This window comes from Sturnus vulgaris, chromosome 2 (assembly GCF_052056855.1).
Source record: "Sturnus vulgaris isolate bStuVul1 chromosome 2, bStuVul1.hap1, whole genome shotgun sequence".
Classification (NCBI taxonomy): Eukaryota; Metazoa; Chordata; class Aves; order Passeriformes; family Sturnidae; genus Sturnus; species Sturnus vulgaris.
In genome coordinates this window covers 42,013,397-42,027,106 of record NC_142244.1, presented here as the reverse complement: position 1 = coordinate 42,027,106, position 13,710 = coordinate 42,013,397, and the positions used below count along the sequence as shown (strand labels likewise).

The 13,710-nt window shown below is 44.2% G+C and overlaps 1 protein-coding gene across 1 annotated transcript in view; it reads left to right on the top strand.

Annotated features, from left to right (window-relative positions):
* Window positions 1-13,710, top strand: part of MAML2 (mastermind like transcriptional coactivator 2) — a 210,563-nt gene that overhangs the window by 191,844 nt on the left and 5,009 nt on the right. The window contains exons 3-4 of the mRNA XM_088159399.1: window positions 6,113-6,316; window positions 8,072-8,183. Coding sequence (XP_088015525.1) covers window positions 6,113-6,316; window positions 8,072-8,183 — 316 coding nt within the window. The remainder of the gene's footprint in view (window positions 1-6,112; window positions 6,317-8,071; window positions 8,184-13,710) is intronic.

The following is a 13,710-nucleotide window of genomic DNA, read 5'->3' as shown; positions in this document are numbered from 1 at the left end:
TACCTATATCTGAAAATAGATGTGGAGTGCACTTAAATTTCAGTGTGTCCAAAAATATGTATTTTTAAAAAGTCTGAACTCCCTGGATCTTCCAGTGAGAGCTGCAGCAGTTGGGTTTGTTGAAGTACTTATCCTTCTGCATGCTGAGTACCTGCTGCATCACTTGATGTCCAAACATATCACTCCAGTGGGTGACTTACACCATGAGGATGCAGAAATCAGGTGTGTGCTCCCTACTGTCAGGAACATTTCCAGTTTCACTGTCTGAAGGGATTAGTCCACATTTCCTCTTTAGGCTCCACCACTCAGTTTGTTGAAGGAGTGACACAGCATTTGCTTCTTTTCCCTGGTTGGATGAATGCACAAATATTTCTGGCAGACATCCTGGGCTTGTGAAACTGCGATGCTAGTGTCCATGTTTCCTTGTGTATGTGCCTTAGAAACATGGTTGGCCCTGAAATTTTTGTCCTGAAAGCTCAGATGTTCTTAGGAGAAAAACACAGAAGATAGCTCCGTGTGGCTGAGCCAACTGCTTATAAACACTCCCCAAAATTACTGAAAATAACTATTTTGCAGCCCTCACCCAGCTGTATCTCTGGATATTAGACACAGCAAAAACAGCTCTTGGGATCTTGCAATATTCAGGTTTTTCAAATGCTGTTTATACATATAAGAGAGATCTTCCTGGAATGCATAAAAATGTTTTTCGACAGGTATTAGGGGGAATTCAGTCTATGATAGTATCTTCTGCCTGGTCAATTTGGGAGGCTTTTAGGCACTCATATATAACACCCTTAAAAAGTCATCCACTTTTGCTTGGCAAATCACAGGGTGTTCACACTCTTCCAGGCATCTTACTCCAGTGTTACTAGAAGCATCCAAGATGAGGAGTGCAAGGGAATGTTCCTATCATCTAATCTGGGTTCCTAACTCAGTTGTCTAAATTAAACATCTGAAGCCTAATTATACAGCCCCATCTCCCTGCATAGTGAAGGCAGAGCTACAGCAGCCAGTCTAGAGAGAATCTGCTTTAAGTGGTTTTTTTGAGACCTAAACTTCTAGGAGACTCACTTTTATGCTGTGTATTCCAGATATGAAAAAAGGTTGAATGAGTTTGAGTTGCTCAGGGAGATACTGTTTTCCAGTTTCATCAAGCTGAACAAGCAGTAAGGCAAGGGAGAATCTGCTTGGCTGTGTTTCTCCTCAGTCTGTCTTATTTCCTTATATACAGATCAGATCCTCAGCTGTTGCAGATGAGTTTAACCTCAGGAACTTCTTGGTGCTCTCACAGTATACACTGGCACAGAAAGCAGCCCTCTGTACTCCAGTCAAGAGTGGGAGTTATTCCTAAAAATATGAAAACTCTTTAGCTTTTTCACTAGAGCTGAAAGAGTTCTTACTTGACAGGCACTTTGCTGTGGTCCTGCTGGAGTTTTGTTTTCTTGTCTGAGGCAAGGACACAAGCAGGCAGTGCTTGGAGTTCAGACGACCATGAAAAGCCCAGTATTTAGCAGAAAGGGGTGTATCTGCTTCCATTAAATGCAGCAAAAAAGAGGTGGCTCAGAAGAGGGCTGGCGGGTACTAAGACTGGCTGTTCAGCAAAGCACCCTGTGCTTGGCTTCCTAAAGTTGCATGAGTCAGACCAGCTCTTCTCAATTAGCCTAAGTGCTTGGCCCAGCAGCTGCAGGAGAGCCTCCGTTTGTGGCTGTGGAAAGGAGCATGCCAGCTGAGGCTGTGGAGGCTCACATCAGGGGCTCGCAGAGGTCTGGGCTTGGCTACCAGCCTTGCACCACTCTGAAACAGTGCAGGACTTGGTTGAACCACTCACCTTCTCCTCCTCATCCTTCTCTCCCTTCTCCTCCTTTTCCAAGTGCTCAGTTGTCCAGGGTGGTTTGCAGTCAAACCAGAAAGCCCCTAAGAAGCTCACAGTGTAGGGACAGCCACTGGTCCCTTGAAGGAACTCACAGAGGAGCCTTTTCCTTCACCATGCTCACTCTAAGCCTGCAGTGAAGAGCTGCACAAGCCCATGATACCAATTAACACAACTGAATCAAACTGCTTATGAGTGAGGACATCATGCATAGGTTCGGTCACCAGATGAAATGACTTTACACATCCTTTCCCCTGGAAGCAAGTTTTTGTAAGGCAGGCATCTGTCACTGAGTAGGCTTCCATAAATGGATCTGAAAACTTTTTTCTTTTAATACTTTGTTTCTTTAAGCCAGAACTGATGCAAAAGAAGAGCAAAAGTCGGAGCTGTCCCTCCCGATCTGATGCAGGGCACAGAATGAGTTGCCCCACAGAAGAACAGAAAGGTGGAAAAATTCCCCATCTCCTTTTGAGGGAAAATCTGCAAGAAGCAGAAGCTCATCTTGTGGCACAGATGTCAGGGCTGGGAAGCAAACAGCCTCTGCGGGCATTGTGGTTTTGTACAAAATTGACCATTGTTTCCCTTCTGTCCCATCAAAATTATTCATCAATTCAAAGCATTTCCAGGAGAAAGAGGGGAAAGGTTTGCACATCTTTTTCCAGCCAACTGCCCTTAAACCACTTCTGAACTAAGAATGCATAGACATAAGCTTGCAAAAGGCTTCCAGAGCTCCTGACAAACTTTGTAGGGAAAGGGAGAGGAGAGAAGGGGAGGAGAGGGAGAGGGAGAAGGGAGAGGGAGAGGGAGAGGGAGAGGGAGAGGGAGAGGGGGAAAAAAGAAAAGTCTATTTTAGAAAGTTCATATATGTGTTAGAAGCCAAAACATCTCTTCATTTGTATGAACACAAATCAGCTGCAGCAGGGATAGTGAAAGGCAAACTCGGTCTTACATGCTTTGTTTTACTGCTAATTTAAACATTTGAACATAATGTTCTTTGTGATGCTTATGAACAAATCCGCAGTTGTGCTACCAGATCTGAGGAGCTCTCACTGTCTTTCTGCATCTCATAGGTTTTACATGTCACTATAACATCGGATAATGTGGTGCAACACATTGCTTTGTACGTCGAGCATCACCACGCTGAGGATTCAGCTCTGGCAGGGCAAATGGAGTTTTGTGGTGGCTGGTGAACACTAACCCAGCCCCAGCTGGCACCAGAGATGGCCCTAAAAGGGCTGTAGGCCATTTGCAGGGCTGGAGGACGGTGGAACAAGCAAGAGTGGTGCCAAAAAGTGGGGCAGAAACTGGGGGTAAACCCAGGTGGACAGTTGTACCTGTTGGAGGTGTGATGCTTCCAGCCTGTCCCTGACACCTGGCTGGCTGCAGGGATGTGCTCCCCATCATGTCACCTCCTTGGGGGTAAAGTGGACAGGTTACCTTCCTCATGCAGGGAATCAATGTGGTGACACCGTGCAGGCAAGCTCTTGGAGCTCCCCAGCTGGAGGGATGCTGGGCTGCCCCTGGGCAAGGGGACAGGCATGTCCCACTCCAGACTTTCCAAAGTTAAACTACATGAACTGCAGCATGGGAACCCTGGAATGACATTAAAAACCAGCAGCTCTAAATGCGTGGAGTTGTAGTAAAGTTGCTGCAGTAAGGCTGGGCTTAGAGCAGGATGAAACATTTTAACAAAAGCAGGGTAACTCCAACCAAACCCGCCCTTTCTCTCAGGGATGTCAGAAGGCGTGCTTTGTCCTAGGGCAGGGGCAGAGCCCCAGGTCCCTGACAGCAGCGTAGCCCTTCTGCTGTCTGATTTGCAGTGATGGAAGCACGGGGTGAGAGCAAGACTCGATAGCACTGGTTCATGAAGGGTCAAACTGCTGTGCAGCTAGTCCCCTGATTTATTAGGAAACTGTTCTTCCTTCTCCCATTGCAAGGGGAAGATCAGCAGGCAGGAGAAATAACACATCGTAGATTCATAGGCTCACACTGACATTTCATGAACAGCAGAGAAAGGACCAAATGCAAAAAACCCCCCAACCTGGCTCCAAGTTGATGATTTACACTGTTTTCTCAGGGTCTGTTTGCCAAGCAGCTGGTGTTTTGTGCCAATGGCCATTACAGAAGAGCTTTCTTTGATGGATACTGTGAATGAACACTACACAGTTTATCTTAAAACAAAATCCCCCCCACTGCTTATATGGGCTGGTAGGGAATGAGGGAAAGAAAAACTTAGGCTTTGTTGGTTTTTTTACATAGGACAGAAAGCACATTCGGGGGAGCCTGCACTATCTGTGCAAAAACACAACAGATGAATTCTATTAATGGATGGAACATGTGGCTGGGTTCAAGCTAGTGTTGTCATTTGAATATAGAAGTCAAAGCCAATTTATTGTAACATATTTTTCTTTTCAAAATATTTTAGGAAAGACAAAAAAGTTTGCGCAACAACTTGGCAAGCAGGTCTGTTGAGAGGAGGTATTTTCTATCTTGCAGCTAACATAAGGGCTGAAAAATGTGGCAGTGCCGAGCAATCCTAGATTCCTTCTGGAACTGAAAGAAAGTGTGCAGGATATAATTGTGTAAGAGCCCAATAAATTTGAAGGGTGGGTTTGTAACACTGCCTTGGGGGCTGCAGGTGGCTCCAGAAGAAAGTCATGGTTTTTATTTCAGTAACAGTCTTCAAATACTTTATCTAACTAGCTATGTACTCATGTGGCCCCATCTAGAAGCCACGGAGTTATTTTAAAATAGAAATACCCATAACAATCATTGTGCTTCTTCCATGCCAGATGGTGGAAAGATAAGTGGGATTAGTCTGTACCGAGTGTGTGTGTTACTGGGGAGGGGAGGGATGCAAAAGCTAAGGCACAGGAATGAGCTTTCCTGGAGTTTGCAAAGCACTGAACATCAGTACTCCATGGTCTTCAGGGCATGGGTCGACTGTGTTGACCAATCCTTGTTGTCATCAGCCCATATTTGCCCAAATGCCACAATGGACAATGGCCATAGAGCAGAGCTTTACTGGGATAGTAGCCCAGATCCTGGCTCTACACCTTGGTGTTAAGAGAATCACTGCATAACAGGGAGCATCAGTCTCCCACTGTGGAGTCTTGTGTTGCAAGGCAAAAATGCTGTTGCCTCGGGTTATACAGAGTTATGTGGTTGGTTCTCATGGTGAATTGCAGGCAAGTGGGGTCAGAGAATGGATGTGTCTCCTGACTGTTGTGACTTCTTCGCAATTCCATTTTCTGTATCCCATTTTCTTTGTAGCTGTGTGGCTAAGAAATACATGGGTATCGAGTGATCCAACACAGGCTGAGTATTTCTGTGTGTGTACTGAGAAAGCTATTTCCTGCATTTGGTAAAGGCCCAAGTACCAAACACTGCTGGAGCAAGTAGGCAGAAAACATATTGCTGCCAAGGGAAATAATGCCAAGAGAAAAGGAGCAGCATACAGTCATTCCATGTAGATTCTCAACTTGTATGAGCATGGTTTGAGTTCTCATGTATCTTCCCCACTGCCCTCTAAGATGACTTTTTGCCATGCCTTTGTTATGGAGCTGCACCCTGGGAAGAGGAAGCAGATCTAGATCCCTTGCAAAGACCAGAGAGATCCTAAAACACTCTTCAAGGTCATTCCCAGTTACACATTTATTTTACTGAGGAAGTTGATAGACTCTGAGCCTATTTAATCATGTCGCTAATGGGATTCAATTAGCAGTCTCCCAGAGACTGCTCTTGTCAGGGAGATGACGGGACAAATGAAAGCAGTACCATTCACGCCACTATGAAGTATTAACTTATCACCTCTGTATTTCCTAAGAATAGATGCCACTTCTAGCAATAAGTCTGCAGCTTCTCGCTGCTGTTCACCAGATGGTAGGAACCAGCAGACACCGAGTTTGTTCCCTTGTGGTCAAACAAATTGCTGTACAGACCAGTGCACGTTTCCTGAAGGATCCTCAGGACAGCTCTGCTACTTCTGTTAATCTTTCCCAAGCTCCTGGTACAATATTGAGGTTTTCCACTGGAACCACCTGGCACATTTTCAGAGTCTTTCCTGAGGGATGAAGTTACTCAATCCTCTTCTTACTTTGTCAAAGCCTTTGTATCGGTCACTTGTCCTGAGAGTCTGTGGGCTGTGTCCTAAACTTCAGCTAATTATACAGAAAGGATTGCTTCCTTCTCTTGATGCTTGTTTTTATTTTCATCCTTCACGAGCCATTTCTTCTGTTTCAGGAACAACACTCTGTGGTAGGCCAGGGAGCTGGCCCCACTCCAAGCTCCAGTTCTTGCTCAAATCCAAACACTGGAAGTGGTTACATGAACTCATCCCAGCAATCATTGTTGAATCAGCAGCTGATGGAAAAGAAACAGGCTCTGCAACGGCAAATGATGGAGCAAAAACAACTCCTTCTACAGCAGCAGATGTTGGCAGAAGCTGTAAGTTTACTAATTTCTTATTTTACATTGGAAAATATTGTCATAAAAACAATAGAAAAGAGCTAAGACAGAGAGAAGAAAGCCCCCTAAAACTTCAAGGCTGTTTTGGCAATGCCTAGAACTTCAAGAGTGTGCCTCGTATTTTTCAGCATTTTTCCAAGCCTTTTCGAAACCTTCCTCAATCTGTATGAAACAACTCAAGTGTCCATGCTACTGAAGTTTCATTACAAGAACAGTCCAAGCATATGCTTGGTTTTGAGGCATGTGAATAATGGTCTGTGGTTTTCTTTGCAAGATAAACCAAGGTGCACTGCTATGCCACTTTGACCTCAGAGGAAAGTTTACTTCCAGGATCTGTCACCCAGGCAGTGTAGTATAAAATGCCTGTGTGTAAACAAGGACCAGGTACCTTGATTTTGGGGTTCAACACAAGTTTGTATGCTTGGCTGGGATCATATATGAGTCCTACTTTCTCTGGTTTTATTTTTGCATTTCTAGGTATCTGTAGCCAGTTGTCTCTCCTTTGGTATCTGAAAGACTAGTTGGGAGTCTCTGGTCATTTTAGGAGACATGGGGGACTCCATAAAGGAAATATTTCTTGACTTTCCAATTTATGCAGAAGAAAAAAGAAGTTTCAAGTCAGCTCTCTGTGCTGCAGTTTTCAGTCAGAATTTTTAGCAGAACAAAAACTTAATTGCTCAAAGAGCTTCTCTTAAATAAAGTGGAAATTTAATCAACTTGGCTTTGCTTTTGTATTGTGTACATAGAAACACACATAAACCTTGCCTTCAGTTTCTACATAAATTGCAGGGATTTCCTGAGTCTCTATCTTCTTCACAAGGATTCAGGTGGAGCAGGATACCTTACAAATCTTAATCAGATCCCTCACTCCTATTATGCATTGTGAAAATGCCTAAATAGCACAAGAAAGGCTCTTCTCCCAGTGTTTTTAAGTGCTCCTGGGAGAAGAAAATAGAGATTTTTCACTTGAAGGTCCATATGCATGCTGTTTTCAGGCAGATTATCCCCAGATTACTCCGATGGACTTGCATCATCAGCCAGCGCCTGACTCTTTCACACTGACAAGCTGGTTAGTCATTCTGGCAGCTGAGCACAAAACCTGTGCACACTGCAGAAGAGGTGTGATGCTGTCCCAACAGCTGTCCAGTAAAGGCACATGTGCACCAAACTCACCATATCCTGCCATGGGGCACCAATCCCAAGGAGCCATGTCTCATGAGTGAGCAGTAGCACTCTGGAGGCATCAAATCACACTGATGCTGATGAGAGATTTGGCATTGACTCTGGTGCCTGCTCTTTCCAGATCTTTATGAGAGCACAGGGCAGTTAGTTAGATTCCCATTCCAGGACTTGGCTTTTTATCTTCCTCTCACCAGAGACATGTACCCTGCAAACTCAAAATTAAAAAAAAAATCTCCCCAGCTAATATTTTTTTCCTGCAATCTTTGCCTGCTGTCCTTGCCCCAGTTCTTGTACTCCCAATGTAAGAGGAAAGACTTGTATGAGGGAAGCACAGATCAATGTTGAACCAGACTTAAACACAATGCAAAGAGCAAAAAAAAATTCCCATATTAGACTTCAGCAAGTGATTGCAGTTTCACAATTGGCTCTTCTGTGGACCAGAAGGGTGAAAAGAAGAAATATTTCAGTTTTGTACATACTGAGAAAAGAAAGAGATTGGCAAAACACATAACCAGGAAAGCAAATTAATGTACTTCTACCCTAATTCTCTAGGAGAAAATAACTCCACAAGACCAGCTGAACAGACACTTGACAAGACCACCACCAGATTATAAAGACCAAAGAAGGAACGTGGTCAACATGCAACAAGCAAACCAATATCCTGGTAAGTACCCATTAACTCAATGCAATTCTTTCCTTTCTTCCTTCCTTCCCACTTGAAGGCTGCCTGTAAGAGCCATGCATGCATGGGGAGACTGGGGTATGATTTTCTGGATATCTGCTTCCACCACTGCAGAGGCAGTAGATGGTGGCTGTGCTATTTCCCTGAGTGTCCTGACCACTGAGAAGTGCTGGTGTGTGATCTGGTGCTTCATCCAGGCTGATATCACCTCTCTCAGGCATGGGGAAGGAAGGGTTGGTACCCCTCCCGTTAGCACTATCTGGGGGCAGATGTGCACCCAAATATTTGATGCAGAGATGTCCTCTTGACTATGCAACCTCACTGTATTCAGATGCTTCTCTCAAATATGTGGTGCATCTTGGTTCAGAGACTGAGATTAGAACCATTCCTCCCTTTAAATGGCAGCTCATGTACAGTGTGTGGACCCTCATATGAATTTTTAAGTATTCCACATGGCACCATCATGGGTTGTACTTTTGGTCTGTTTAATTGGCCATAGTTGTGGCCTTAGTGCTGCTCTACAAGCAGTAATTCAACAGATCAGTCAAACAGTAGAATAAAAGCCCTTGCTTTCTGCCAGAACTGCCCAGGGCAGGAAATGCCCAACACTTCAGGACTAGTCCTTCGCTTCAGCTCTTGTGCCCTGACCTCCTTGGAGAGCCTGGTTTTTGAAGCACAGGATTGCTTGTTTGGCTTTTCATACTATTCACCTCGCTGATTGGCAGAAGGCCACTCAGAGAGCAAAGGCACAGTAAGGAAAAAATGCTGAGGAGAGAGGAGGTGGGGGAAATGCACCAGATGGGACCAAGGGATGTTCTTTATACTGCAAAAGTGTCTGTGCATGTAAGTATAAAAAGAATCCTTTGCCTTCTAGTATATTTTTGTATGCAACATACTAAGGAAAAAGAAGGGGTTGTATTTGTTGTTTGTTTTTCCATAACTGTTGGCTCTGCAGATTCAGCCAGTGATCTGAATCTTTCCTTCTAACCTGTCCTTTGTAGCAAAACCTTTTTAGCTTCTGCTATGATTTTAATGAGCTCTGAAGTGCAGCTTACTCACATGCCACCCCTCTGCCCAATCTGCTGGCTATGTGGGACCCCCAGCCCAGCTCTGTAGGGATGGGCCAGGTTGGGCTGCTCAAGCAGCATCCATGCACTCCTTTGCTCTGCTTACAATTTCTAGCAGTGATAAGCTTGCTGCAACCTGGAAATTACTGCTGTAAACAGCTGCTTTCTAATGGACCTGGGTGTTAATCTTCTCAGTAAACTGGCTCAAGCATCCCAGTGTAATTGCTCATGGTGATGGCCCTGCTCCCTGGCTTGGTACCTCCTGTACTCCCAAAATAAATGCTTTGGCAACCCCAGCATTTTGCTGGGAAATCTTGTGATTTGGTGTGTTGTTTAAAGGTTTGCTCCTGGAATCAAATTATTCACTGAGACTCTTGGCTTTTATGTAAAAACAATCCATTTCTAGTCTGAGAGAGAAAATGGAAGTGAGTGCAGCCATATGTGTGAAAGGCTCCAAAGTGAGTAGATCACCATTGTTATGTGACAGCTCTTGTTGTTAATCAGATGGACTCTTTGCCAGTCTTGTGGTATTTAGAGTCTCATCTCCTCGGTTTGAAACATGTGGGAATGGCAGCACTTGTCCATTCAAATCTCAAGTCCCTGCTGAGTGAGCCCCGGGAGGACAGCAGCCTTTCAGGCAAGCCTGGGAGAAAGGGCTGTTCTGGGAGCTTCCAGCAAAGCTACCAGATGGAGCGATTAGGAAACTCTTGCATAAGGGAGTAACAGTAGGGAAACTGTTCCCTTTTTCTGGGAATAGCTTTTCTCAGATCAGGGAAGAAGAAACAAAAAGCTAAATAAAATCGCATAGGTTGGAGAGATTTGGTTAAGTATTTTATTTCTCTATACTTTTCCCCACAGTGCCATTGCCATGGGGCAAGAAACCCCCAAGAAAAGAGCAGGTGAATCGGATAGGGAAGCTGTTTCTCCAAATTGCTGTAGCCTGGGGTGCCCAGCTGCTGTACACAGTGCTTCTGGGGAAGGCATTTCTTCCCATCTGGAAGATATAAGAATGGAAAATATTTGTGTTAAAAATAAAAGCATAAAAATAGCAAAACAAAGAAAGAGGAAGCTTCGTCTTTTGGCAATAAGTACAACGCCTTCCCAAACACTTGTGTTCTTTAAAAAGTGTAGCATTTGCAGGAGCAGTGTGTTGGTAGCCCTGGGGTCTGCTCAACAGCTGGCTTGGTCACCCCAGGAGGGGCTTCATCCCAGTGGCAGTGAAGTGACTCTACAATCTTGTAGTTCAGCTGGAGGGAGAGAACCATCTCTCCTCAGCTTGCTCTTCCAGAAATTAATTCTTTTGAAATGCCACTGAATTCTGTACCATTCCTCCTCTTTAATATGGGCTCAAGGGAGTGAAAATTCAGGGCTCCATCCCTATCACCCCTGCAAAAAGATCACAGAATCACAGAAAGGTTTGGGTTGGCAGAGACCTTAAAGATCATCTAGTTCCAAACCTTCTGCCGTGGGCAGGGACACCTTCCACTAGACCAGGTTAGTCAGAGCCCCATCCACCCTGGCCTTGAAAACTTTCAGGGATAGGACATTCACAACTCTTTCACTAGTCCAGTGTTTACCCACCCTTGAGTAAATTTCTTCCCTATGTCTAATCTAAACCTCTCCTCTGTCAATTTAAAGTCATTCTCCCTTGTCCTGTCACTGCATATCCTTGTAAAAAGTCCCTCTCTCTCTCTTGTAGCCTCCTTTAGGTACTGGAAAGTACTAGGTCACCTCAGAGCCTTCTCTTCTCCCAGCTTAGCAACCCCAATTCTCTCAGCTTGTCTTCATAGGAGATGTTACAGTAGTTCCAAAAATGCACAACCCACCAGCAAAGCCAAAGATGGGGCTAATCATAATCAGTGGTTACCAGCTGGGCACTGATTGTGGGAATGGAATTGTCCTTGCTGGGCTAAAACCAGGTTGACTCTCCACAGCATATCCTGTCCCAAGGGCTGCCCAGCTCAGGGACTTAATTTAGTTAGCTTAAGTTAGGAAAACACAATTCTTAGGATAATTAGATCCTCTACAGTCAAGTGTCTCTGACTTAGAGCCTGTTTGTGGGACAGGCTTGCCTTCAGGATAGGGAGAGCTTATTAATTTAGGTATCTATGTCTTTTATTGATTTGGTACAAGAACTCTGGTTGTCGAGTCATGCTCAGTGTTAACAGTGATTTGAGAAGAGTTATTTTTTAAGTCCTTAAGGAAAAAAAAGAATCCTTTGCATCCATCACTAAATGGAAATAGCATATGTTTAAAAATAATGCAGAAAAGACAGACATATATAATTTTTTCTTTGGTTACAGTCTGTGGGAGCTGAACATCATTATGGTGAAATTTCAACAAGAACAGTATATTAAACAGCTGTTCCTAAACATAGACTTTTAAAATATGTATGTGCATGATTTGTCTTAAGGAGTTTTAAAAGAGCTGTCTGAGAGGTTCTCCAAATTCTTAGTGTCACTTTTTATTTAGTCTTGAAACATCAGGGGAGACTGCTAATGCCATGACAAGAATTAAAAGGCTAAGTAGGTAATTGCAGCCCTAGTAGCCTAATGCAGAGCTCAGCAAAACTACCAAAACTACTGGGGAGCAGATAGAGCCCAAATAATAAAGAATTTAGGGAGGGAAATATGTAATTAATTTCAAGCAACATGGGCTGATGTTATAAGAATCTTTTCAAACTTGCATGGTATCTCTTTCAATGAAACCACAACTTAAAGGGAATAGATGTTCAGATTATGTCCATTAAAGCATCTGGCTTCTTACTGTCAATTTTGATTAAGAAACCTGAGTGACACAAAATTAACATAGCTCAAAAGGAAATGACTGACAGGTCTCCAGATACCACTGTGAGCAGCTGTGTGATTGAAACTGGATATGCAAACATTGTCTGAGATGATGATGAACTGAAAAAATAGAGCTTATTTTACATCAACATTGGAGATGTGCAAAATTTATTCCTGTGACCAGCTGTGATGTACAGCTCTGAAATCAAACATCAAAAACTGTCAAGTTCTCACAGAAGCTCCAAAGGACCAAAGGACTGGAAAACATGCCACACACACTGAGACTGAAGTATTTGGAGAATGCTGCAAGCATGACACAGTCTTGAAACACTCATGTAGTAGGAAGGAATTTATGATGGACCAACTAATGAAATTTATCACACAGACCAATATATAATAGGATTTGGTGATGAAGCCAAAGCTAGTCAAATTCCATCTGGTTTTGCCATATGTACAAAGGATCAAACCAAAGCAGTGTTTCATGCCCAACAATTGTTATTAGTTGCACACTATGAAATAGCAAATCTCCTCATTCCTCCTCTGGGAAAGGCTCAGAGAATTCCTGAAATGCAGTGGTACCTCAGTAGCAGGCTCATTTGACAGCTTTTCTCACACTTTGTAGGCCACCCAAAGAGGTGTGATGATTTAGCTTGTACTGTGCCGTGTGGCACAGATTTCCTCAGCTGACCCACACATTGTGTGAAGAAACATCTCCTTTCATTTTTCTTGAACCTGACTTTTTCGAGCTCTGCTTCTTGTAGGGTTCATACTGGAAGCAACAGTAGCAGAGTGAATTACTCTATGGAGTAGCTGGTTGTGTGCAGAGAGGGTTCTCCACAGTGCCATCTACACTGGCTACATTTAAAAAGTGATTGATCTTTTTCAACCAGTCTCTTAGGGATTAATTCAGTCTTGCACTGCATAAGCACTCAGCCTTCATGGTACAAATGACCTACTGTGGCCTCAAAATAGAGGCTGTGTAGCCAAAGAAGTGAGCTTGTTTCGAGGTTTGGTGGCTGAAGGCAAGAAAATCCTCTCTTCTTGTCATCCACTGGCAGATGTCAAGTACAGGAAAATCCTCCATCGGGCAGAATCAGCCAGGAGTGATAAATTTGTGCCAACTCATAACTTGCAGTTTTCTGATGCACAAAAGAGGATGTTCAGGTGCAGCAAGCGTTGGCACATCTTGTGTGTTTCCATCATGGGCAAGTCTGTTTCTGCAGGGCAAACAGCCATAGCCCAGCTGGGAAGAGAGCTTAAAAGAGGCATGTGTGGGGCTCACCAGGCACAGCACCGAGTCATGTCCTTATGCCTACTTGGCCACCACGAGGGAGGACAGGCACGTCCCAGACTGGGCTGAGCTCCTGTCCCTCCAAATGTGTGAGATGCAGTCTTGGCTTCTGCTGGCATCTGGGATAGACATTCCCAAAATAGGATGGATACTGCTGCTGTAGGTGTCTAAGAAAGGTGGGAAAGGAGCCAGGTGAAAGTGGCTCTCGCTCCCCATTGCCTCTAGAGGGAGCCAGGATGAGCCATGCCCTGAAAGGAAGACAAGTTCTAGATCTCTGATCACTTAGAGAGGCTTTGTCCTGTCTGAGGTGTCTAGAGCTTCTGTAAAGAAGGCAGGAAAGTCTTCTCTCCTGCCCAGTGGTTCTA